Source organism: Thunnus maccoyii, chromosome 18 (genome assembly GCF_910596095.1).
Source record: "Thunnus maccoyii chromosome 18, fThuMac1.1, whole genome shotgun sequence".
NCBI classification, from domain to species: domain Eukaryota; kingdom Metazoa; phylum Chordata; class Actinopteri; order Scombriformes; family Scombridae; genus Thunnus; species Thunnus maccoyii.
The window spans coordinates 1,918,462-1,944,596 of NC_056550.1; the positions used below are offsets into that span (position 1 = coordinate 1,918,462).

Here is a 26,135-nt window from a genome sequence, read left to right on the forward strand (position 1 = left end):
CAGGAACTGAACAAAACGTAACATTTATCCATCGTCACAGGTTTTGGTTTTCTTTCCACTGTCTCCTGTGCTGGGACCTAAATTTGGTCTTTGTTCAAGTGGTGATAGTAAATCGAAGTTCCAGGTACAGTCATGAGTTGCTGGCAATACTGCTGTTTGAGACTGCCCAAGCAGATGTGTTGTCACACAACCATACAATGGCTGTAGTCTGGTAGAAATGGGGGTGCGGCTAGGGATGCACCATCCCTAGATATAATAAAATTGAAAAGATGAAATATAGAAAAATAAAGGATCACAAAGCTGCAGTGGAGTGAAAGAAAATCAATTACAAAATAAGCACCACTTTCATTGTTTTCTGTCCCACAACTACTTCCTTCACTCACCTACCAAACAGTGCTTTGAATGGTCCAATGTTTGGATTTTTAATTAAGTATATCAGAACTGCAGTAAAAAGGGACTACAAGTCACTTATGAACACAATCACCTCCTTACAGATATAATGTATTGAGGCTGTTATGTCCTCTAGCATTAAAATCTAGGGGAAAGGAGGAGATGAGAACAAGATCTAGTGTTTTTTGGAGGTCACAGAATCTGGGCCAGACCACATATGGTGAGGTCAACCTTTCCATGTTATAGAGAACATCCACTGACAATTGACTGACTGCTGGAAGCTACAACAATCAACAAACAATGGAAAAAGTTGAGATGTCACAGCTGATTTCTCACCTCAAATCTATGTAGACACTGATTTTGGTGGAGGGGTTAAACATTTTTGAAACAATAGGCCAATAACAGATGCTGAGTTTGTCCAGTCGGGTACAGGATATTCATGTCTATGACTGAGTAAAGGAGAGAACTGTCTATCATTTATTGTTCAGCTTATTTGAAATCTGTCTTAAAGCAAAAGCATTCTGAACTTTGCCATACTAAAATAAGCAGAGCTCAAAGTGTGTGCAGGTTTTGTGAAGTTAAGAATGTACTGGTGAAGAGGGATCAAGTGTGTGCACATCCAGGCAAACGATTCAGGTGCAAAACAAAAAAATATTTTATAGCAGGGTACAAAGGAGTGAGGTCTGCACACTGTTAAGCTCCCAATAAATAGTTTTATTCTCTTTTTAAGGCAACACTTCCAGGCGTTTGCCTGAGGAAAATCTTACACTCCATTGTACTCTGCAAAGAATGTACTGATGGCCATTACTCTATGGGTGATAAAGGATCAAATAGCTCATCTATGTACAAATCTTTCTTTCCTGTTCCAATGGGGGTTTGCCACCTTCTAGCACACTTCTGATAAATGCATGGCTGCATAATCCCCCCGCTGACTCATCCCATACAGAAAATCTCTGTGCATGAAATGCTAGCTTGCTTCCTATATGACACAAGGGATTAAGAGTTGGGATTTGGAGGAAATGGACAACCTGCTTCCATAAGCAGAAGACTGAGAAACAGAGCGAGTCAGTGTCAGTAGCTGTTGTAATAGAGCCAGGCATTAGTGTACAGTGTTGACTGAGTTAAAAGAGACTTTATGACAGAGTGTGGTCATACAGCTTTGCTTTACCATGCCCTGTCTCTAACACAGTTGCATGTAGTCTTCTGTATCATTCACCATCTGTTATTGAGGATTTTGAGTCTGGAGGTCAGAGAGAAACAAATGAGCCAAAATAAATCTCATGCATATACATGCCTGCTGTACTGCTGCCTCATCCCTGATAAAACTTCCTGTACTGATCTGATTCTGGACAAATGCAGTATGTATGGAGAGAGGTGACGATGAAGTGTCTGTGTCTTTATTGTGTGTATAAAAGTTAATTTGTAGATTTTTATTGGCCTAAAACTGCTTTAATTAATTTCTGGCCACTTAGTGGCAACAAACTGAAAACATAACATCTGACAAATTATCACCCCATAAATTTGTTATTTTGAACATGTTAGCAAACAGTATATTTACACATCTAGCATAGACGAGACAATGATTTTTCTATGATAAACGATTCCTGCTGCTGCTGGAAACTAGGTTGATGACAGCAGAGTTTCCAATCAGGAAAACCCAAAAAATTGAGCTATAAGTGGCTAAAAATCTCTTTAGAGCTGAGGAGAATTGCAGAGTTGCCAATAATTCTCTGGGTTCATCACTACAAGTGACACCTTTCACATTGCACATAGTCCTTTGATTGATTGTTGATATAAAAACACTGACTAGTTCTAGTACTAATAACACAGCTGTATGTAACTGTTAATTACAGAAAGCTATCTTTTATTTGCAGCAAAAAGTCAAAATACTTGTATAAACCCCTTTTGGTAGGCTACATCTTGTATACAGCTATTCATGGGGATCATGGGATATAAGCTTAGCCCTGAGGCACTGCTGGGCTAAAGTGTCAAGCTAGCCAGTGATTCACTGGCACTCACTGGTTTCTTAAATCTAAATTCTGTAAAACTTTGCAGGACATATGCAATAACAAACAGCTGCTTAGAAACAGCCTGCTTCAAATGTACAAACACAAGTGCAGATTCCTGTATTCTCTGTCTCTCCCCTTCATTCTCCTCCTTTCCTTATTTGTCATATTGCCCACAGTTGACAGTAAGTGGGCGGAAAGAGAGGCGAAGAGGATGGGATTGGGCAGAGGGAAGCAGAAGAAGCTGGGAAAAGAATGAAAGGCAGTGATGTGTAAACAGGAGGGGTGTGTAGGTTTGTTTGAGTGTGTCGTCTTTGGGGTCATTGTAAGTTTGCGATTGTAGGCTCTACATCATTCTAACTCCCCTTCAATCTGTGAGGAGACTAATTTCCTGGTTAACTTGATGACTCTTCTCTTGAAGTGATAATATCGACAGTTTTCACAGATATTTATGTGCTACTTGTCAATACAACATCCAAAGCCGTCAAGTCCTGGACTACATCTGCCAAGGAAACTCTGAGAGGCTGCTTCGAGTGTACTGGTTGGGAGATATTCAGTACAGGTGCGAGCAGCCTCGATGAGCTCACGGACACTGTGACGTCAACTTCTGTGTGGAGATGTGTATCCCCACCAAAACAGTGAAAACCCACAGCAACAACAAAACCCCGGTTCCACAAAGACATTCAACTCCTACGCAAGAAAAAGAACCAAATTGCATCTAATGACCCTAGAACCATCTGGAAAAAAATAAAGTCAATGACCAACTACAATAAAAGTCACTTCCCCACACCTATCACTGACCCTGATCTCCCAGACAATATTGACCACCCCTCTGATGGATACTCACTAGTTTGCCTATCATGCCAACAGGTCAGTTGAGGATGCTGTCAACCTAGCCCTCCATCACACACTACATCATCTAGAGTCACCCAACACCTACGCCCGCATACTATTCATTGACTTCAGCTCTGCCTTCAATACAATAAACCTGGTCAATCTTTTCAACAAACTAATGGACATGAACATTGACCCCTGCATATGCCACTGGATAAGGAGCTTTCTGTGGGGAAGGAGGGTTAAGATCGACAGCCTTTCATCTCGACCCCTGACCCTCAGCACAGGCACCCCCCAGGGTTGCGTCCTCTCACCCTGGCTTTTCTCCCTCTATACAAACCACCTTACATCCCACCACAGCTCAGTCACCATTCTCAAATGGTGATGACACAACCATAATTGGTCTCATAACCAACAACAACGAGGACAAATACCGCCAGCAGGTAGCTCAAGCAGTCACTTGGTGCACCAACAACAACCTCCAGCTCAACACTTCAAAAACACAGGAACTTATTATAGACTTCAGGCACAGCCCCCCCAATACCTCATCCACTTTTCTGGAAAACCCATAACAGACTCTTTCAAATTTCTTGGCACATTCATCAGTAACACACTCAAATGAATCACATCACCAAAAAAGCCCACCAGAGACTGTTTTTCCTCCAACAGCTCAAGAAATTCAAAGTCAACCAATCCCTCCTTCTTCAGTTTTACACTGCCATCATTGAAAGCATACTCACCTCATCTATAACAGTCTGCTATGGAAGCCTGGACAGTCACTCAGGAAAAAAATTGCAGCATATAGTTAAAAAAGCATCCAAAATCATTGGCAAACCCCTCCCATCAGTTGAATCACTATATAGCAAACACACTATCAAAAAGGCAAATAAAATCATCTCTGACCCCTCTCACCCTGTTCACCACCTGTTCCAATTGATGCCCCACAGGAGGCGCTATAGATCCCTGTCCACCAAAACATCCCATTTCAAACACAGCTTCTTCCCCACTGCCATAAGGACCCTGAACACTTTGCAATAATCATTGCAATAATCCCTGCCTGATGCACCTGCACTTTAAACTGTCATGTCAATGCATATACTGTCTGTAAATATTGTTGTGCAAATTTGCGTATATTGTCTGTTGTGTCTGTCCTGTGTAAATCTGTTCTATGTCTGACACAGTGTTATGAGCTTCCCTATATGCTATACCGAAAGCAAATTCCACTGATCTCGGTCGTGTGGTCATTAAATGATTGATTGATTACACCATATCTTTGGCCAGTGCCATTTAAAACTATTTATACTACTTCCTCCCTGAAATCCATTGTCAAAACACAAAAATGCTTGTGAATGTTCAAATTTTACCAGGCACTCATTAGATTACCATTGTGTTTTTGGCTGGTTAGTGAAGCCACTTGCATAATTTACCAGCATTTTGATGGTAGCTGGTGCTAATTTTGTGCCCTGCACTAAAGTAATGTGGGAATGCAGCAACTTTGCTACAACCAAGTCCAAAAAAGGACATATCATATTACATTCCATGTCCACTTGCATATTTCAAAACGGATTTGGACTTGAACATGTATTTGAGAAGTTTCCATTTTGAGTTTGTTTGTTTGTTTACATAGCCTGCTGAGCCACAGGCTACACCCCATTCCATACTCTTACCTTCCACCTCACTACATAAAGGCCACACTCCTCCCAAAATTGGCATTGAATGATAATCATGAGGTACAGAATTGTCCAATATTGATAAAATCCCTACAGATACTGTGCTAGGTGAGTACAATGTTCTTCATACTAATTGCTCAGACACAGATACTTTTGAATTGCAGCCAGAGTTGATAGGAAAGACTCTAGTCAGTGAGAAGTGGCAGGTTATAAATGCACATGTTTACACCTGTATGAATATGACTGGATGTCACTAGTCAGCTGGTAGCTAATGCAAGTGAATGAACCAGTGAAAGTCAAACATGAATAACACAGTTGATGCCAATCAACTAATGCAAGCACGACTTCAGTGCTCTAACAAAGCTCCATTTGTAATACACTAGAATTATCCTTTACCAGCAAGAGACCAAACTCTTAACTGTCTCATCTAATCCAATGGAGGATGTGTGTCACAGTCAGCATTCTATAATGTAATGCCTATTTGACAAACTGAAGCGTGCTGTCAGACAAAACAATCTTGAAAGGCCAATGGTGAGGTTATGAGGTAGTGTGGTTACAGTGTGCAGCACTTGTTGCCTTGTTTCTGTCAAGCACAAATGGCTGTGTTCCCAATATTCCCTCGGATACTTTGGCCAGGGTGCAGAGCTCATCCATCACATTTACAAGTAACTTCCCATCAGAATACATGGCACATTTCCTATTTTCCATCTCTCATCTCAACCCTTACTGCTTCCAATAGTTCAATTTCCTTATTAGATCCTTCAACCCTCAGCTAGTAGACAGCTGTTCTCTGGATATAAAAACAGCATATAATGTTTAAGCATCAGTAATTAAAAGATGACTCTTGCGATAAGTAGATAGATAGAGCTACATTGTTGTCCAAAAACTATTAAAACACATCAGTCACACTGTTGCATTGGGTGACATGTTCCTTCATTTCCATGAACACACACACTATAGTTTATTTTGACTCTATCACACAACGTCCTACTGCCAGAAATACTCACTAGAGCACCAAATGTGGAATTATCTGCCACTGTAAATAGCCCCCAACAAAAGCATAGCTTCCTCCTGTTTGAGTAGATTTTGCTAAACTACAGCAGCCAGTAGCAGAAATCACTGAGTGTTTTGAAAAACTCCACCTATATACTGCATTTGTGAGCTGTTTTTAAAGATGTATGTCCTCAGAAGGAACCCAATGACTTAGGGGTGACTGTCAGACATGGAGGGGATAGCACGGTCTGAATGTGAGGTGCTACTGCTGCTCCTGTAGCATCTACATATTGTACCACTATGTAAGACAAAATCCTTGTAATTCTGAATAAAATTCTGTGTGTGTGTGTGTGTGTGTGTGTGTGTGTGTGTGTGTGTGTGTGTGTGTGTGTGTGTGTGTCTGGGTGTGTGTGTGTGTGTGTGTGTGTAGGGTGATGCCCTAAGCATAAGAGTCCTAGCTTGATGGCTGACCTTCACACTTGGTGTGCTGTGTCTGTTCTGGGACTCTGGGACTCAAATAAAGCAGCACTGACACCAAAACAACAAAAACACCAGGAAATATTCAAGCACTGTTTAACATTCTTTAATCCAGCATGAAATCCTACATATTCATCAGGATTTAATGAGCTAAGAGGACTGCATTTGTCATTGTATGTTAATTTCCTTCAGGGAATCAAGGTGACACTACTAATAATAGAAACATACTGTAGATATTCTGTGTTTTAGGAGAACCAAAAGTACCAGATTAGTGGCATATGGAAGAAATGTTGGAATAGCATGTTTTGTAATGTGGCTTATAGTGATAACATGGGATCTATAGTATTATTAAGGGTTCACTTGAACTCCCCAGTTACAGGATACCTTCCATCAAAATCCAACTTTCTTCACCTAAACTTTTCAAAAGCATTTTTACCAATACTTTGAATAATTACACATAAAGATCATCATTTTTCCTTTGACTTGCAATTTTTACACATTATCACAATTTATTACAAATGAACAAAACAAAGATTGCAAAATGAAACAATTTTAGAAAAGCTGCATTTTGGGTCATCACTACAAAACCCCTCAAGATCCTGGTGGGACTGACAGCATGATAACATACACTATATATTTATTTGTAGGATTTCTGCACTAATTAGCTGGCTAATTGTTGGATGATGACTGCACAGTTTTGCTACAAAAGCTGTAGGCATCACTGGCTAAACATTCTGTATGTGCTCTGTGTCGTTTCAGCTGAATGCAGGCCAGCCTTTACAGACCACTACACTACTCTTGCTTGTTACTCTGAGATTTCTGAGTGCTGGTGCAGGTTATATTTCAAGATGCTGTATCACTTCTTACATTAGCTGTTTACTGTGCGTTATTGATGACAAACAACACTGGCACTTTTACTTTGATGCAAAAAATGGAACCACTGAGAAAATTAAAAATTAAACCGCTAAGGGACAGGTTTACACCAGTGAAAATTCTCCATCGCTGAGCTACAAGAGTGCCTTGAAAAGTTCCCACTGGCCTGTTATGTACCACTACTGACAGCTACACCGTGCCACAGTCAAAGTGATACAATCACATCATGCCTGTTCTGGCCTCTTTTCACTGTTTTCAAAACCTAAATAGATGTTCAATATGTCTGCATATACAGTATGTATAATATGTCTTATCTATTTTATTTGTTTTTTAATCTTATTTTATTGTTGTGTATTTTATATATATATATATATTTTTTTTTTTTTACTGTACTGTACTATTAATTGACTGATGTGTAATGTGATGTGAATTTACCCGTGTAAAGCCCTCTTTAACTTAGTTTTGAAAGGTGCTGTAAAAATTATTATAATTATTATTGTTACATCAGTTGACAAATTTGGATCTACCTACCTCTAAAATGTAATCCCCGCCCCACACTTTCCCTTTTACTTAAGAAATTCTAGCTGTGTAGACAAAATGATCTCAACTTCAGGTCCACTCACTTGTTTGTTCTTGAGCTTTGAACTGTGTCACATGGGTTTCATCAAGCTCAACTTTAAGGTCAACATGGATGAGAAGTCCTAGAGGTGTTCAGAATCACAGACAGTTAGAACATCTACAGTTCCATAACAACTGAGCAACCTGAATCTACTGGCAAAGACCATGTGACCATGTGTGGTCAAAAGCTCAAGAACACGCAAGTAAGTGGACCTTGAACTGAAATAGTTTTGTCATCTGCTGTTTCCAAGGTCAACAAAGACCTGTCAGACCCTTGCTGTGTTTCTGTAGATCAACAGAACACATCAACATAACAGGTTGATACAGATGACTCCATGCCTCTTTACCTAGGCTAGTAGAGAGAGGCTCTACACTACTACATCTGTGCTTCTTAGCCTAATATTATTAACTTAATGAGGAGTGTTGGCAACCCACAGCAGTCACCCATCTTAATTCCCCATTAACATAATTAGTTACCAAAGTAGTAACAGATCCTTCTGATGAACGCCAAGATTAGCAGCAGTATCCACCTCTCACCTTACATTACCTGCATGTTATGTGTACTGTAACTATAACTAGCATGTGGTTGTTACTGGGCTGCCACTTTCATTCTGAATACTAAATCCAGGGCTTTAGTATCTAGAATGAGTACATCTTTTCTTTTTTAAATGTCTCTGGTACAAAGTTCAAACATTAAGGCCACTAAAGTAAGTTTAAGAAACAAAGAATGTTCAGTGAATCCAAAATGACTGGTCATTTCTTCAAAGTGATTTTGAATATATTTTGAATTTAGGTATTATATAACTGTAATTGTGAACCTTAAAAATGTGTTAAAAAAACATACATTTAAATGCTCAAGAAGTAATTATCTCTGCCAGGCTTTAGCCTTAAAACTAAACTACTAATACTACTACTAATAATAATCAAATGACTAAAATGTGATCAAAACTAAACACATTTCCATCAAAAGACTAAAGTAAATCAAATTAATTGCCAAAATGAACTCTGCACATATAAAAGGCTACAGAACTACAGTATGTTTGAATTCAGTAAGTGTGTGTCTGGTTGGTCGTACATATTTGTAAAGTGACTACTATGTGGGTGGAGATGACATTCTGTTTTAGTCTAGTCACAGAAACAGGATCGGCGGTCTGTGACCTGAGCATGGCTCAGCAGTATTTTACACTAATCTGAGGCCAAAGCTGCAGAGGTCTGCATATGTACTCTTTCATTTCCTTCTTCATCGCCCTGTCTCACCTCCACCTTCCTCCATCATATTCACTTCATTTTCCTACAAGGAGTCCCTCTCTGCTGCACTGCATCCATCTCAGTCACGCTTTCAGCAGCTATACTCATGTTCCTCACATTAGTGCTCGAAGGATACAGTAAGCAAACTGAGTCGCAAGTGAAAATATCATCTTTACTATAGTTACTATAGGGAATTGGTTAGCTAGAATTCATTGACTGACGGATTATGAAAAGATTGTATATGTTCTAGTTGAAGCATGTCAGTCTGAATTTAAATTTCTTTAAAGAAATCTTGTATTATTCCACAGTGACCTAGTCTTAATATGATTCTTTCAATCAGAGATGTTCCTGAAAGTGAAGTTATGTGAGAAATGGGGGCATAGTTGCCAAGGATTTTACTGAGGAAACTGTCAAACTGCATTTGTCCTTATTTATTAAGGTTGGGTTGAGGTTTTCTTCCAGTAAAATGGAACAAAAGTGACACTGTTGAAGACTGTGTGTTTGCTGTCATGCAATATTGTATTTTAAGGCGTCAGACCAGAGAGACAGTGAGATGTAAATTTAAAGATGCATTATAAAGTTACTTTAACAGAGCTCTCCACTCAGCACCACAACAGATCAACAATGCAACAAGCTGTATTTTTTCACATGACTGTTTCCTGTAGTGGCCTCCTGACTAGTACTAACTTGTAGTTTTTTAACTTGCATTAATCATTATTTTATCTAGTGACTATAAAATGGGTAGCTCAGTGTCCTGAAACCACACAGATTTAACACCCAGACCAAGTCAATGACTGGTGAGAATAGGCCAACACATAGCAGCTAAAGAGCCAGATGTTCTCTCAGGATTTGGCGGACACCAAAACAGAGCTAGAAGCTTAAAAGCCAGAGCTGACAAATTACTTTGATGTTCTTCTGGTCCCTTGTTTGCATGCTTAAAACATAGTTGTATGGCTGGTGGCAACATTACTCCCTTCATCTTTCCCTCCCGCCTTTCAGTATGTGCAGTTGTGGGGATGACCTCAGGCTGTTCAGGCCTCCATCCTTACCCGGTGACAGTCTCCTCCAGACAGCACCTCCTGGATGAAGACTGCAGGGCCATCAGGCCGGTTGGAGCCTCCTCCGATGGTGATGCCCAAACTGCTGGATCGTGCCACTGTAACAAGTTGTATCACTCCTTCACCTGGGTGACTGAGAACACAAAGACATCCACACGTCAATCTTTGAAGTAAAGCAAATGGACTCTTTTTTGCGCAAGCACAGTGTACCACGGGCACGCCTACATGATAAAACAGTACCCAAGATGTTAAATTGACAATGTTTTGGAGAGAGAGTGACCGATTTTAAGATAACACATATAAAGAAAACATGTGGTGTACATAACTACAAATATCCAAACATTTCATATCAGCATGACTGAAAGTGTCATTAGCACATGCATTAAATTAGTTCTTTCTGTGATATTTTAAACCAGCTAAAGTTTCTGTTTCTGCTGACCTTAGCTTGCTGCTGCACTGAAATCAATGTTTTTCATTCAGGTTTTACAACTCTCTACTGTTCCACATGCTTATTGATGCACTTTACATTCATACCGTCCTGGTTTGGATTCTTTAAACCTGCAGTGTGGAACTTTTACATATAAATGAACATCCATTACATTCAAGCCCTTGCCAAACAAGTTCACACAATGCTGATTAAGCCTAGCGGTAAAGATAAATCTCTGTATTTCACAGTATACCAGTGATTTTAATCTGGCGTTGATTTTGACATTCACCCGCTGGCTGGATGAATGCATGACTGCAGATAAAATAATTGAATCATGCGGCTCTTCTAGACTTTCCAAATGTTATTTGGATTGAGTGGATCAAATTTTGATAGTGAAACGAGTCATTTTACAGTGGTTGTGTGACGCTAAAAACAATTAATCCACCGTTTTACAGCTGCAACAGTAGCGACAGAGTAGGCTACAGTGGAGCCTATGATGTAAACACTTGTCAACAGTGTTTTTGTAATTACTCGCACTGCCAGAAGGGGGAGACAAAAGTACTACACGCCAGCTATAAAACATAAATCTCTCAATATATACCGCCCACCTGCCATGAATAGTAATGACATACATCACATCTTACCTGAGGGAGCGCAGCATGGGCCCACTGTTGTTGTACGTGTTCTGAGAGCCTGCTGGGCTCAACAACAAGGGACTCTGGGAGCGAGATGAGGAACCAGATGATGTACTATCCAGGTAGCGGCTTCCTTTGAATTGGGAAAAGAAAAGACAAAAAATAGTAAGTCTGTAGATTAATCTGTGCTTTGCTAAGAGGTGTAAATACCATTGATTGCCAAAATGCCTTTAAACACTTCCAGATGAAGTAATTATTGATATGAGGAGTGGTAAGCAAACATAATGGCCTCTTGATGTATCCTCTATAAGGAGACCTGTGCGGGAAATAAAATTTTCACGCATCTCAGTCATACTGAAATAGAAGCTTTCCCCAATTGGTGCTGCTACACTGAGGCTCTCCACTGAAAAACATGTATCGTCCTGTCAGAGATTTCTTAAGCCTGAGCGTCTCTAAGCACTGAATAATACCCAATATGCTGACAAAACCAACTGCCGAGCAGCCCAAATACCCTCAAACTGTTTTTATCCACTGCCTTGGGTAGATCTGCTTCTTTCCTGTCCTTAGAATCAAAGGTAAACTTCATAGTAGGGAAGCTGTTCATGCTGAAATTCAGCAGTATATGCATGGGGATGTCATGAATTATTTGATATAAAGAGTTGAAAAGAGCAATTTTTTTGATCTTATTGCTCTGGCTTCTAAGTAAGCAAATGTGAGAAAATACCCAAAATGTTGTCAACATGTGCTTAGACACATGCATTTCAAAGCTCAGTAATGTTTCTATGTTAACATGAATGAGGTCTGGCTGTTCAGATCACCAAACAGGGCATGAAATGAGCATCAGATTTATATAAACATCTTGGACATCACAAACAAACTGTTTTATATTATATTTCCAATTTAACACTTTTTAATTGTATTTAAGTGTATTTTACTTTGCTTGTGTTATATTCTGTCTTGATGCCTTTTGCCTTGTTGTTGAAATGTGCAATACAAATAAATTTGCCTTGCCTTGTACTCCATCATTTACACTGTCCTAAATTGGTAACATTATGTAGCACTTCTGTGTGTGGAGAAAATGGTAACTTGACACAGAACGCAAGTCTATATACTTTTTCAGTCTATTAAAAACTCAACTATTCTTGGCAGCAGCTGAATAGAAACTGCAGCCACTAAATCACTGTTGGGTTGTCAAAACAGCAATGGAGTCTCCAATGAGAGAGTTTATTTCATAGGTGGTACCAAGTCAAGACCAAGACGTCCCAAGTCTAGTCCCAAGTCAAGACTAGCAAGTCCTGAGTAAAGACCAACACATCCTGTGTCAAGTGCAAAGTTAAGACCAGCAGGTCCCAAGTCTAGTCCCAAGTTAGGACTAGCAAGTTCTGAGTCAAGTTTTTGTTTTGACTCCTAAACAAGTCATAAGGAACCCTTCAATAAATCTAATAAGATTTTAAAGATTAGTGTAAATACAATTAGGAAATTAGTTACTTAGATGAGTAATCTTTTTTTGTAATTACTGAGCTGAATATTTTCCACATTGCAATCAATTTGTTAAGAACAGCAGAGTTTTAACATCTGCATGTGATAATCTGAGGTATCATCTGTTGTCTGCCTGCTGGTCTGCACTCACAAACACACCTTTACCTCCAACTGGCCAAATGTGACTGGCTGCCGTCGGATTGATTCAAAGTATATCCACTATCAGAAAAGTGAATTTCTTTTTTTTATGAAACTCTTTCAACAACTGGGCCAGACAATAAGACATAATTATAAATACATTAAACAATGGGTAAAACAAGAGGACAGAATACAAAAGACTTAATCACAATAACTAATAAATAAATAAAGATAAAATTAATTTACAGTTTCCCTGCTGCTGTATTTCCCAAGAATGTTAAAAATGGTTGCCAGGCAGAATATTTGCAAATTTAACTATTCATGGAGGACCAAAAACATTTTTTCTGTAAAATTTCTGTAGATTTTTGTCACATACATTTTAGGATATAAATTCATTCAAAGACAAAAGGCTAAACTCACTAGTAAAGTCAAAATTGTGTTGCAAGTCTTGATTTTGTCAAGTCTAAAGTCAGATTTTTGACTCAAATCCAAGTCACTGGACTTGAGTCAACACCTTTAGTGTAGTTTGAGCTAATCTTTTATAAAATAGTTAATCTTCAGTAAGTTAAAGCTTAAATCTGCATCTCTCCACATGTTGTCAACATCAAACTATAGCAAAGATAAATCATGTAGTGTTCTTTCAGTTCGTTATCTCATCTTTTCATCTTTGGTTGTACAGTATGGAGAGTCAGCTATGGTAACCAGTGTGCCAGTTTTTGAGTTCTACATGAAAACAACAGTATAAAAACATAAAAGCTTTAGCTTTTAGCTTTAGCTGCCACATCTTCTCATTCTGCAGAACCCAAATGTATCAACACCGACCGCTACACAGTGCACACAAGACTGCTCACATGCTGAAGCCCTGTTTTAACAAATCTGCAGCAGCTGGCTGCCTCCTTCCAAACTCAAACAGATGTTGGCAAATTGTGTTATGGACAAGTGCACTTGTCATAAGCCATTTTTAAAGGCCGACTTACTCCATCTACCCTCTAGGCTTAGTTCTCTTTTAGGACATACTGTATAACTATACCCAGACCTGATGTAGTCTAGGTGTTTTGTGCTTTATGATATATGTTTGTGAGTGTTTAAATGAGCAGGACATCTGCCCACAAAAAAAAAAATCACTAAATAAATTGGAGTAAATTGGAACTGAGCCCAAAAGAGTCCCCTACGTCAGTTGGTGCTGCGACTAAATGCCCCCTCTCAGACACACTCTGACCAGTCTCACACCAACACTGCTTTCCAAACACCAATCAGAGTAAACGACGATAACACAACCTAAAGAAACCTATTTGGAACATTGGAAAAAAGAAAATAAAAGCCAAAGTAGGTTAGAATGTTATCTGGCCATAAAAAGAGGTTATGAATTGGCAGAATATCTCTCTACTGTCAGAGATAGAAAGCAGAGACAGATCCTAACCAAGTACAGGCTAAGATGACAGGTGAGGATGAGACAGAAATGCACTTCCTCCTACAATGTAAAACATTCAGTGAAATACTGAACACTAACCCTAACCCTAACCTTACTTTAACAAGTTCAACTCTGTAATCTCTCTGTACTTTTTCCACAACCTGAGGGACAGTGAATGACCTACACACACACACACACACACACACACACACACACACACACACACACACACACACACACACACTGATACATGCATAGGATATACTGTATATATATATAATTAATATATATGAATCTTAATGATGTGGTAATATTATTTTGTTCCATTGATTCTTGATCCTTTGGCATTATTGTCGTTGTGACATTCATGCCAATAAAGCAATCTGAATTTGAACTTGAATAAGAAGGGACTTCCTACCTTGCTGGATGGGAGAGTTGCGTGTTGATCCCGTGCTACCATTGGATCCATATTTCTCCAGCAGCTCAGCAAATTCTCTCCTTTCCAGGGAAACCAAAAGAGAAATGTTAAGAGCTGGGATTAGAGTTTGTCAGTCATGGACAAATGAAAAGATGTACACATAAGCACCTATGGAAATATGTTATATGTTATATCCTGTGTCATGCTTCACTTCTATGCAACACCTTGTTTGTGTTACATATTATTTGTAGTTAGTTTTCCAGTGCTGGTCCAAATCGGCGTTTTGTATTTTGGCTTTCTTTTTTGTCTGCTTTTGTGTGTATGTGGAAAAGTGTGTTATGTGCATGGCAGAATTTAAGACATAATTATATCAAATCAAATAAAAGCATAATCTTATAACTTGGTTTTTTGTTTAGAACAGTCAGAAATAATGCCCTATTGCTTCTTGTAATCAGAACTGGAAACTTCTTCCTTAACTGTACTATACTATAGACTGCTGTTGACCTGATTTCAGTATTTCTACATCCCTCGCACATGTTTTGCAAACAAGGTAAATGTGAAAACTGGAAAGAAATATACTGATATATACTGATGTTATTTCAATAACACACTGATAATCTTTGCTGGAAATTCAGTGAAATAATAAACAACAACACAGCTTCACAGGACTGGAAACGGTGTATTTGCTTCCTGTTTTTGCTGGAATATTATCATATACAATACAACAATATAACATCCACTGTGGATGATGAGTGTGGATGAATGTGGCGTTTCTAAGCAGATTATGATAAGCAGTCACATTGGCTCCGTGATAAATAAGGACACAAATTGTTCTTGGACAGCACAAAAAGACGACCTCAGGCTGCACCTCTTTCATAACCAGCGGCAACAGATGATTGGGTTAAAGCAGGGCCGGCCCATTCATCTCACGCTGAAATGAACGGACACACAATCATAACAATGAAGCTGTCTTTATAATCTGACAAACTGTCACACACATTCTTTTGATCATTGCTGTTGCAGCTGGTTTGGATGCTACATGGCAATGTGCTGGCTGTGTTCATTAATCACCTCCACCTGTCCTGTGTATTTTGTGTATTCCATAACTATCTTATATCTACATATGCATTAACTCTTGTGTCTCAATACTGTGTATATGATGGGACATTTTGAGATTGGGAAAAATATTATTAACACACATATTTATACACACATGAGGCAGCCACTATCACTATTTACACTCTTGTAAACCCTTTGTGCCTGTATTTCACAGCTACAGAATTATCTTATCACTGAGCACACATCTTTTTCAGCATGAAAAAAGAACAAAAATTGAATTTTGTATTATTATGAGGCAAAGAAAATTTTGATCAAAAAACAACTCTTTTCTGTACTCAGTATATATATTTGTGTGTATATATATTTGTGCATTATTTATTGCACACCTGGCAACACATACTGTAAATTGCCAATCGAGATCTGTGTAACACCTGTCACCAATTCTACTCAAAGTATATATAGAATTTGAAATGTTCCAACTTGACCCTGTACTGTAGTATCGTAAAACACACTGTGGCAGACAGCAATGCACACTGTGTATGGAAACATGTGGCAAGCTACTAAAATATTCATTTCATATTCTGTAGTTGAAAAAAAGGACAGCCACGTTTTTTTCTTTTGTTTTTTTTGTTTTTTTTACAACTTAAGCTTGTTTCTGGTTTTGAGTTTTGTTGTGTCTTAAGTAGGTCTATCCCTGAGTTAAATAGTAGGCCTTGCTGAGGGTATGATAACAGTAGAGTGGGGATTTCGTTTTATTATATTTGCCAAGGTTCTCATAGCTGGTAAGCACGTAGCTAGTGCTAAGCTAGTTTTGACTTGTTTTTAAAAGAAGTAGGGGGGGGGGGGGGGGGCGACACAGACAGACAGACATAATCCCCCTCCTCCCTGCCGTCCACTCTCCTCCCCTCCAGCTCCTCTCCTGTGGGCTGCACGGTAGTTAGAGCACAGATTAACACACAAGGCTCATCTCGTCAGGAGCAGAGCTCTAGGTTAAGCCCTCTCCCCTCCCTTAGTCTGCTGTCATTCCACAGCAACACAAAGACAAGGAGGGGGGCTCAGGCTACCTCGCCACTGACATCACTACTGTTCGTGAAAATTCATCCTTAAATAAGAGTAATAATCACCTCAAAACTGTCACCTGACTTGTCAACACATAGCCTCACATTCATGCAGTTCACTATGCTCATATTGCCCAATAAATCCACAGTCTGTTACTCATGGCTGTGTCACAGCGCTATTACCACTATTAACTTCTCATTTCTGACACGTACCATCTCAAATAGCTGAGGTGTAAATCCTGCCTGTGTCAGAGTCTCTTCAGTGAGGATTACATGTACAAGCAGAACACAGCTAACAATTTTAGGAAATATCAGGGCTAACACTCATGTGCAGCAATCTCGCTGGTTTAAATATGCAAATCCACTATTACCTTTCTTAACTTGCAGTTAAGGATCATGAGGTGGATTTGAGGGGAAGATGAGGCCTGTGATGCTAACAGCTGGCACTGACCTTGTTTCACCCAAACTGGTTATGGTGAGATTAGAAAGCCAGGGAGCACTAATACCACCAACCTCTGCCGTCAGTATTGCAAGTATCTGTTACATGTGCTGTATGCAAGTTTTTTTTATTGACACCTTTCACGCCATCCCACATGAACCGAGCCAAATCTGTAAACACAACAGAGTTCATTGGAACTGCACTAAACTATCTTGACTACACAAAACCAGACAACAACTAGTGCAGCTGTTTGGATTGTTTGGATTATTCTTTCAGTGAATACAATATTTTCATTAGCGTGGCCTCTGATGCAGAGAGTGATTACAGGGGGAGCATGAAACCCTCTTCAAAACGCTGGCCTCACTCCCAGGACACTTGTTTAAAGAGTTTGCCAAATTTGAGCCTTATAGACATGAACTCTAGATCTCATTTGTGAAAAACATCCAATTTTGAAATTTAAAATAGCTATCTCTTAACCAATTGAACCTATGATAATAACCACTTTCAAATATGAATAAAATATGAAAGCATGAATACTGAAGAGTAGACTAGAAAGTTAAGAATTATATTCTAGATTGACAGTTTACTACACAGATGTTTTTTCACAAAATGATGAGTTCCCTTGACAAGCACTGTGGCTCCATGTACTATAGAGTATACATGGAGCTCTGCTTACTTTGCTTCCTCATCTCTGGCTATGAGAAGGCGCATGTGATTGGTTGCTGAGGCTGCTCTCAAGATGTCCACAGCTCTGTAAAGCAAATACAAGACACAAAAACACATTGAAATGATTGTTACAGTGTCACCTCAGTCAATCATGGGGCTAAAATAAAGGTAAGAGCAGATAGACTTTACTAGATTACCTTTCACTTGTTACTCCTACCAGACTGTCCCCATTCACCTCCATGATCTGGTCCCCTGGCAACAGGTTTCCTGTCACAGGTCAAAAAAAGGTCAGGTAATAATCCTACAGTATACAGTGGAGGTATCAGCTACAAGAAGAACTTGTAATACAGTGTAATTTTGTGCACAATGGTAATAATACATTTCTATTTTCTGATTAGCTTGACAGGACCAGAGGATTCCCTATGTGAGGGTTAGAGCTCTGCAGCATTGGAAAGAAAGGAAGAAGATATTGGAGATATTAGAAGATATTCGAAACCATAGTAGGTAAACTCAGTGAACAGGAGAAGTACATTTTGAAGTCACTTCAGCCATATCTACAGCCCAGTCCTTTTTTCTATTGTCACACTCCTGAACCTGGACATTTCATTCCCTCAGTGGCTCATAAAATTTGTTCGGAGTAGATTATTGAAAGGTAAACCTTTTGCATTCTGAGTGATTCATGTTTTTATGTTAGTTTACACCTGCCTGACCTTTATTTTTCCACCTTATAAGTTTTTAAGAAGATTGCCCAGTTTGTATGAAGCAATGAACATCCACAGCCTTCATAGAGCATATCATGGTCCTGGATCAGGGCTATTCTTTATTCTTCTCCCCACTTCCTGCAAGGACAGTGGCAAGAGGCAGGTACAGCATGAGAGCTGGCAAGGCTCCAGTGTATCTGGTCACCACTAGAATACTGAGAGGAACCCATATCCAACCTCAAGACCAATATTTACCCAAAAGCTAGACTGTGGCCAACATCTATGACAATTGTTGTATCATTTTCTTGCAACTTACAACATGAACCGATTAACATGACAAATTCTCATTATTGCATACAGCTTCTCCCAGCCACTAAGGCAACTTCTCATGAAGCACTTGACCCAAAAGTCTTCATGTTTAAATTTGTCACACTCCATGTAGACCACTTGCCAGAAGTCAGAGCTATCAGCTGTGTTTGACTTTCAGCAAATATTTCACAAGGTTTTCTCTGGCTCAGTTGAGTTTAACAGTAAAACAGTAAAAATGATAGCTGAGGTTAAGAGCTCTCTATAACAGATGGTCCCATGTCTGTAGCCCCTTTTGTTGCTGAATTATAAGTCTTCAAACATGCACCAAGGTCAAGATTCAAAGGTCAGTATTTCAAAGCAGGAGCCATGTACAATCTTCATACCGATGTATGTTACTCTCCAGGTCAAGACCTTCCCAACGATGTATTTGGTTTAGCTCTAGTTTTAATTTTCTTGTTTCATGGACATAAGCCATCCCAGGCCTAGTTTCCGAGAGCACTTTGAAGGCCCAATATATAAAATGAAGCTTTTGTTTGCTTGTTTGATTTTTCTTTTTTTATTTTAGTGGAAATAGTGACCAAAATGAGTCAGAAATTACAATACGGCTGACAATCTAGGGCTTCACTACAGGCTTAGAGGAAGGCCTGAAGTGCTTGGGTTAGGGGTTAGGGCTGAAAAGACCAACTTGTTCTCATTCAAAAATAGGCTACTATTTACACAACCCTGGAGATTTGTATCTTCATGATTCTTGGTTTTGAGGTTTTATGTCAGCAGGACATAGCCCATTCAATCAGAATCTGTTTCATTAGCCAATGCAAGCATATAAAGAATGTGTCTTGGCATTTGCTCCCAAAAAACACAACACAGATAAATTAAAATAGACAAAAGTAAGGTAATAATAATAATAATGAAATAAACAAAGTAATATTAAAATTTAATAGATTTAAAAATATATATATTTACAGAAAGGAATAGTGATAGTTTTTAAATGAGATTTAAAACTTGAAATTAAATATTGACTGTACAAAGGAAATGTGGACTGTGCTATGAACAAAAATGAAGCGTATGAAATATATGAAAGTAACAAGCGCAAAAATTAAATGCAACATGTGCTTAAATAATTAAATTATGCAACAGTGGAGGTTAAATGTAATGCACAATGTAAAGTCCAGTTTGATTAAATATATGAAAGTGACAAATGCAGGGATTAAATGAGGGATGTGAAATGTAAAGTCCAGTTTAATAACCCCGTCTTCATCCTGTTTATATGGCCATGGTACAAGATTTGATGCACACACACACACACACACACACACACAGACAATATTGGAGTGCTTAATTGGATGGCATGGCTCAATATTAACTGAGGAAGACTATGTTTTAAGAAAGATGATTTCATATTAAATATCCGTTATTGTGAAACGAATATGTTTTGCACTGTGGATATGTTATGCACTAAATATTTTACTGGATTGGATCGACAGAAACTTTGCCAATGTAACAAGACTGTTTTTGTCAGAGTTGTATCAACCAGTGAAACAGAATGGCCAGAATGTTAAAGGGTTTTAAGAGGCGCTGATATCAACAATATCAATATTTCATTTTTATATATCACGGTTATCATCAATACTGGTATATCGCGACACCCCTAGAGTCAGGAAATGTAGCAGTATGCAAGGTTTGTTTGTGACTCTTGCCAATGTTACCTGAGCCCAGTTTCTGGATGTGAGCAAGGTGTACAGCACACATCAGCAAGGAAAGCTGCTCCCTACATATTGTCTGCCAAGAGTAACTGTACGGCAGTCATGATCCACAATTTTTCAACCAAACAGAACACCAGCTCATACCACTGAGTCCTTCACTCTGAAAATATGTTCTGCAGTCTTGTGATGGAATTACGAGTCTATAAGCCATTGGTTATATTCACAGTAATGCCTTCAACTCTTAAGATCCGCTACAAGGCCAAAACCTCAGGGCCAATGTGATGCACCAGATCCCAGTGTACTACTAACAGACCCTCTTTTTCAGTTCCCCCCCAGCAACCTGATCATTGCTTCTTCTAGTTCTGACTTTCCACTCCCCTGGCTGTGTGATAGCAGAATGACCTTTCCTTTCTCAGTCTGGCCTATAGTCACTTCCTCTATCCTGTCATGTCTTCAGGAAACTCTCCACATCCCTCTACATCCCATCTTACTCCTCTACTCAGAATTTAGGGATAAGGATTAAACCTCTGTGTGATCGACTTACAGCCTTCCAAATCACACTTTTAATTTGCATTTAGCTGGTGCTCTAACTTCCTCTTAGAAGGGTGCAGAAAAATATTATAACCAAGTGTAAAAAACAATCAAATAAGATCCCCTGAGAGTAGAATGTGATCTGGATCACATAACAGTGACTATGCATCACACTGTTTACATGCTGCTAGGCAAATGTGGCTCCTCACTGTAAGTTTCTGTCCTTTTGGTTCCATGGTATATCATTCTATCTAACTGTGGTTAAAGAGTATGCTTTCTCAAGTAGATCAAATATGCGATGTCATGTGTGGTACATTGTTGTTCAAATAGATGTAAATAGATGAAAATGTGCTCAACTCAGAAAAACAACCAAGCCAATCAGAATTTGGTAGGCAGGGATTAACCTCGCAATTTACATCAGATGTGACACGACAACGGTGTGTATATGCAAGTGAAGCATCCATCTATTAAATCCACAATGATTATGACCTCCGTTACAGTGTCATGGTTCTCAGAAACAGCTGTCCTGTCAGCAGCAAAGCTACTGAGGTGCTGGGGGGAGGCTCCATGTCAAGTGTACCGGAAGAAAACAGCCATACTTTTATGTCTGTAGCAAAACTGGAAGGCTCAAAGTAAACTTGAAGGCCTTGATCAATAATTACAGATATAGTTGACGAGTTCACAACATATAGACAGTAGCAGATTTGTTTGATTTGAACTTTATGGAACTTATGCTTCACTAAGCACACCAGAGGAAAAAATATTATGTCATTGGTTAATATGCTTCCTCTCTGTTGGTGAAACGCTACCACAGCTTCCATATTAACTAAAACTGGCATCAATAGGATGGATCCATCAGTTACTACTGATTGGTTAGGGTAAAACAATTTCCCCTTCTCAAATAGAACACAGCTACATGAACACGATGAGTCTGAATAATGTTGTGAAAGGAAATGGTTTGTCTGATTATTGTTTGTCAGTCTGATTATCAGGCTGGTTATAAAATGCGGTGAAAACTCCAATAAAGTCTGAGTGAGGTGTCCTCAGAGGCTTTATAGGCTGTACAGCAATACAACATCCTCTGTCCTTAGACCCTTGATTCGAATAAGGAAAAACTCCCTAAAAAAACCCTTTAAAGGGGAAAAAAAGAAACCACAGGAAGAGCAACAAAGGAGAGCATTAGATGTGTGTACAGAGTATAACACAAATTACAGAGCACAGCACTGAACAGGTTAACAAAATTGTAAAACATTTATAATATATATGAAAAATGTGATGAAGGTGTTTAAAATGCCCCTTAGCAATGTGACCTTATTAAGGTTATAAGGCAGTGTTCAAGTGATGTTTTTAAATCAAGTTAATATTAGAATATATGTAGTCACTGGGAATCAACGGAAAATACAGAATCTTGAATGAGGAGTGGTGATATTGTATAAAAACATGAGTTTCCAGGGCAGGTGTTGTGGAGCTTCTCTGCTGTTTGAATTGAAGTAGATGTACTGTGGTAAGTCAGTAGCAGGTTAACACTGCAAAGGCAGAGCAAAGCCAGTTGATCTCCATACAACAAGATAAGTGAGAAACACTGTAAAGGGGAAATTTAATGAGAGTTGTGGTGCTCTGGACAATTACACTGGCAAGATGGTGTTCTCTGTTCTCCTTTGTACACTGAATATACAACATTATCTTTACACTAAATGTATAAAAACTTCAATATAAAACATGATGATTGAAGTGCAAACAGTTCTCCATTTCACCCCAAATCTGTGTCCTATATCTGTTATATGTGGTGTAGTGAAAGTAGGCCATGGCTATGTTGCCGTGTGTTTTATTAATAATTTCATACTCACATGAGAGAAGCTCCAAAAATACTTCTTATGTCACTCCAGAGGTCATCAGTCAGACAGGATGTCCACTTCAATTCTATTCTGTTAACTATGACTTCAGTTGGAAAACACACTGTACCTAACTCCTCACTCTATTTGAACTTAAACTTTAACAACTTTAAACAGAGTATGACCCCCTTTTCAGCACTTCATAGATTTTGATTTGAACTTTACTGTCCTCATACCATACCACATCCTCTACAAAGATAAAGATAATACCATGTATCTCTCATGCAGCCAGTGACTATAATCAGTCGTCTATGTATTCCTAGGACATTTTCTAACAGAATGAGGGCCATTTTGTTGGAGGGTTGCAATATTGGCTCTACAGAGAACTACAGGCAACTCTAGCCAGAGGAAACATACAATTTCAATTAAACAATACCCCACTCTGACTGAAGACCAAAATGGACACTGCTACCATGAGAAGCATCCCAGTGGGATTCCCTTACGTAGCTGGTCTGTGAGAACATCTAGCCAGAGCATTCAGGTCACAGAGTCAGCACTTACCACAAACCATTCAACACCTTAACATCTCTGGTACACGCTAAAGACAGGACCCCCTGACAGGAGGGGAAGACTGCAATGGTGTATGACATCATCATGACATCACATGTGACAGCTGTGGGGAACACTACATCAGTGAACCATCAAGGAGCCTGAACAAGAGACTGCATGAACACATCAGCTGTATGTGAACACCAGAGCAAAAAAACCCACAGCATCCACTGAGAAGAAGTCAAAGGTCATCGAGCAGGAGTCAGTGGATGATCAGAGAAAGATCAAGGAGGACATTCACAAAAAACACCAGAGACCACCAGACGTTACCAGGTCCCCTCATATACAGGAGGAGGTACACTGTGCATATAATTATCTTTAATAATAAATAATAGCTTCCTTAGATTTGTGATGTATGAAATCCTGCCTGTCTGAATCTGTGTTTTTGAGACTGTCTTGGTACACTGCAGTTTCGAAACGGGAATGTTCAGAAATGGCGTTGACTGCTTATTTCGCTCCTGATATGTCTTGCAGCATATGAAAAACCCATTTGGACATGTTAACAATGTTATAAACATGATTTTCATTGGAGGGGGTCTTAAACAACTGATATGTTTCTATGTAAGTACAATAATAATGATGTTTAAACTTGGTCTATTTGGTTTTTACATATAAATGTGTGTTGTGTTGCTTAATTGATTAACCTTAACTTGGGTTTGTTTCCATCTTTTTCCTGTTTAAATGCCAGGGGTAGAAGCTCCTAAATTCAAGTTGGGTTTGGTTGAGTTTCCTTATATTCTTTTGACATGGTTTTCTAATTTTTAAAATATAGCTATCACAATAAACCCACCATAACTAACATGAACTGTTCTGTTTTTGTCTGGTGAAAACAAATAAACCATTCATAGAGTGAGGATTATTTCTGCCTCCACCACTCAGCCCATCCTTACAGAGGGACTGCGTAGTTTTTGTTCAAGGACAATGAAGATCAGATGTAAAGTCAGATTCAGGAAACCTGCATAGACTCCCAAAAACTTCAGACATATGCAGATCCTTTGCTGGGTACCATAAGGACAATCACATGTAGTGTGTGGAAATTCTTTTTTTTGTATTTTTGCATTTGACACATGAAAACAAAACTGTCCATTGTCACTTTCTAAATCTAGATTTTCTGGCTCCAGTAAATGTTGAAAAAGGTAATATACAGCAAACCCAAATCCAGGCTGGCTGTCATCACAGATGGACATGTTTTGGACAGTTTTGTGTATGGTCTTAAGAGTGGAAGTGAGAACATCATGCTAGTGACTTGTCATAATCATCTACTGAACCTGCAACATGACAGATTTTGCACATCGCTCAACCTATTTGTTCAATAATGGTTATGAGTGCAAGTTACACAAGCAACAGCTATTGATAAGAAGTGTTTCAAGTATAGGCAATGAGCTATAAGACATATAAAATAGATATAATAAAATTAAAGAAAATGTACCATCAGAAGGTACAGTGTTTACCATCACTTGAAGCAAGGCCACCTGGTAAAATCCGTTTGACATAGACTCCAAACTCCTCTCCAGTCAGCTCCTTCACTCCACCAATCACTTTAATTCCTGTTGGAAGGAGAAGAAAATCATTAAAGGGTAAATTTGTAATCCATAGAGATCAGAGTAACTCGAGAGACTTTGTTGTGAAGTTCTGCTTTTTCTTCTTGCTTACAGCTGCTTAGGAGAACAGTGTTTTGGTTTTGATTTATCACATACTGTTGACATACAGTGGATGTGATCATACATCATACATTTCACCTCAGACATATACCATGAATCAGCCCAAGGTGTAGATTAGGGGCAATGGGACTTTCTTTTTCCTTATTGTTCTCTGGGTATATTTTTACAAGTAGTACAAGTTTTTCTTTCTCTGACAACATGTACTGTGTCATATTGTGCTGTTTGTATATGGACTCAAAAGGTCTTATGACTGTTTCTCCAGCCTGCCCCCAACATGTGATGCAGTAAGACAAAGAGAGACAGTTTCTAACATGTCTAAAGTTTTCTAAGTTGTACTTAATGGTTTTACTGTTTTTTAAACATGTTTCTTAAAGTTCAAATTTAGATCCAGTGTCACCGCAAGATAATTAAAATCAGTGACTATGTCAGTCCTTTCACCTTTGATGATAATATCAGTGTTAGGAGGTTGTACCATAGTTTTAGAGAAAAACATACCTTTTGTCTTGTTCACATTTAGACTCATACATGATTGATGAAGCCAATGTGTAAAGGTTTGCAACACAATTGTTAGTTTAGTAGCCACTAACTCAGCTGTTTTTGCATGTGTGTACACAACAGTGTCATCTGCATACATTTGCAGTTCTACATCATGACACTGTTGAGGGAGATCATTAATATATAGGCTAAATAATAGGGGACCTAACACTGAGCCTTGTGGAACACCCATTGTGCACTTCATGTTACTGGACAGTGTGTCACCAACTTAACACATTGTCTCCTATTAGATAAATATGAAGACATCCATACCAGTGCTCTAGATGAGAAGTTAAATTTAGAGAGTTTCAATATTAAAACATCATGATTGACTGTGTCGAATGCTTTACACAGATCT

The 26,135-nt window shown here is 38.8% G+C and overlaps 1 protein-coding gene across 6 annotated transcripts in view; it reads right to left on the bottom strand.

Moving 5' to 3' along the window:
- Nucleotides 1-26,135, bottom strand: part of si:dkeyp-72e1.9 (syntaxin-binding protein 4) — a 92,900-nt gene that overhangs the window by 24,723 nt on the left and 42,042 nt on the right. For all 6 annotated transcript variants that reach the window (XM_042392748.1, XM_042392751.1, XM_042392747.1 and 3 more), the window contains 6 exons: nucleotides 25,034-25,129; nucleotides 18,095-18,164; nucleotides 17,908-17,982; nucleotides 14,676-14,755; nucleotides 11,239-11,362; nucleotides 10,159-10,300 (listed from right to left, as the gene is read on the bottom strand). In XM_042392748.1, coding sequence (XP_042248682.1) covers nucleotides 10,159-10,300; nucleotides 11,239-11,362; nucleotides 14,676-14,755; nucleotides 17,908-17,982; nucleotides 18,095-18,164; nucleotides 25,034-25,129 — 587 coding nt within the window. The remainder of the gene's footprint in view (nucleotides 1-10,158; nucleotides 10,301-11,238; nucleotides 11,363-14,675; nucleotides 14,756-17,907; nucleotides 17,983-18,094; nucleotides 18,165-25,033; nucleotides 25,130-26,135) is intronic.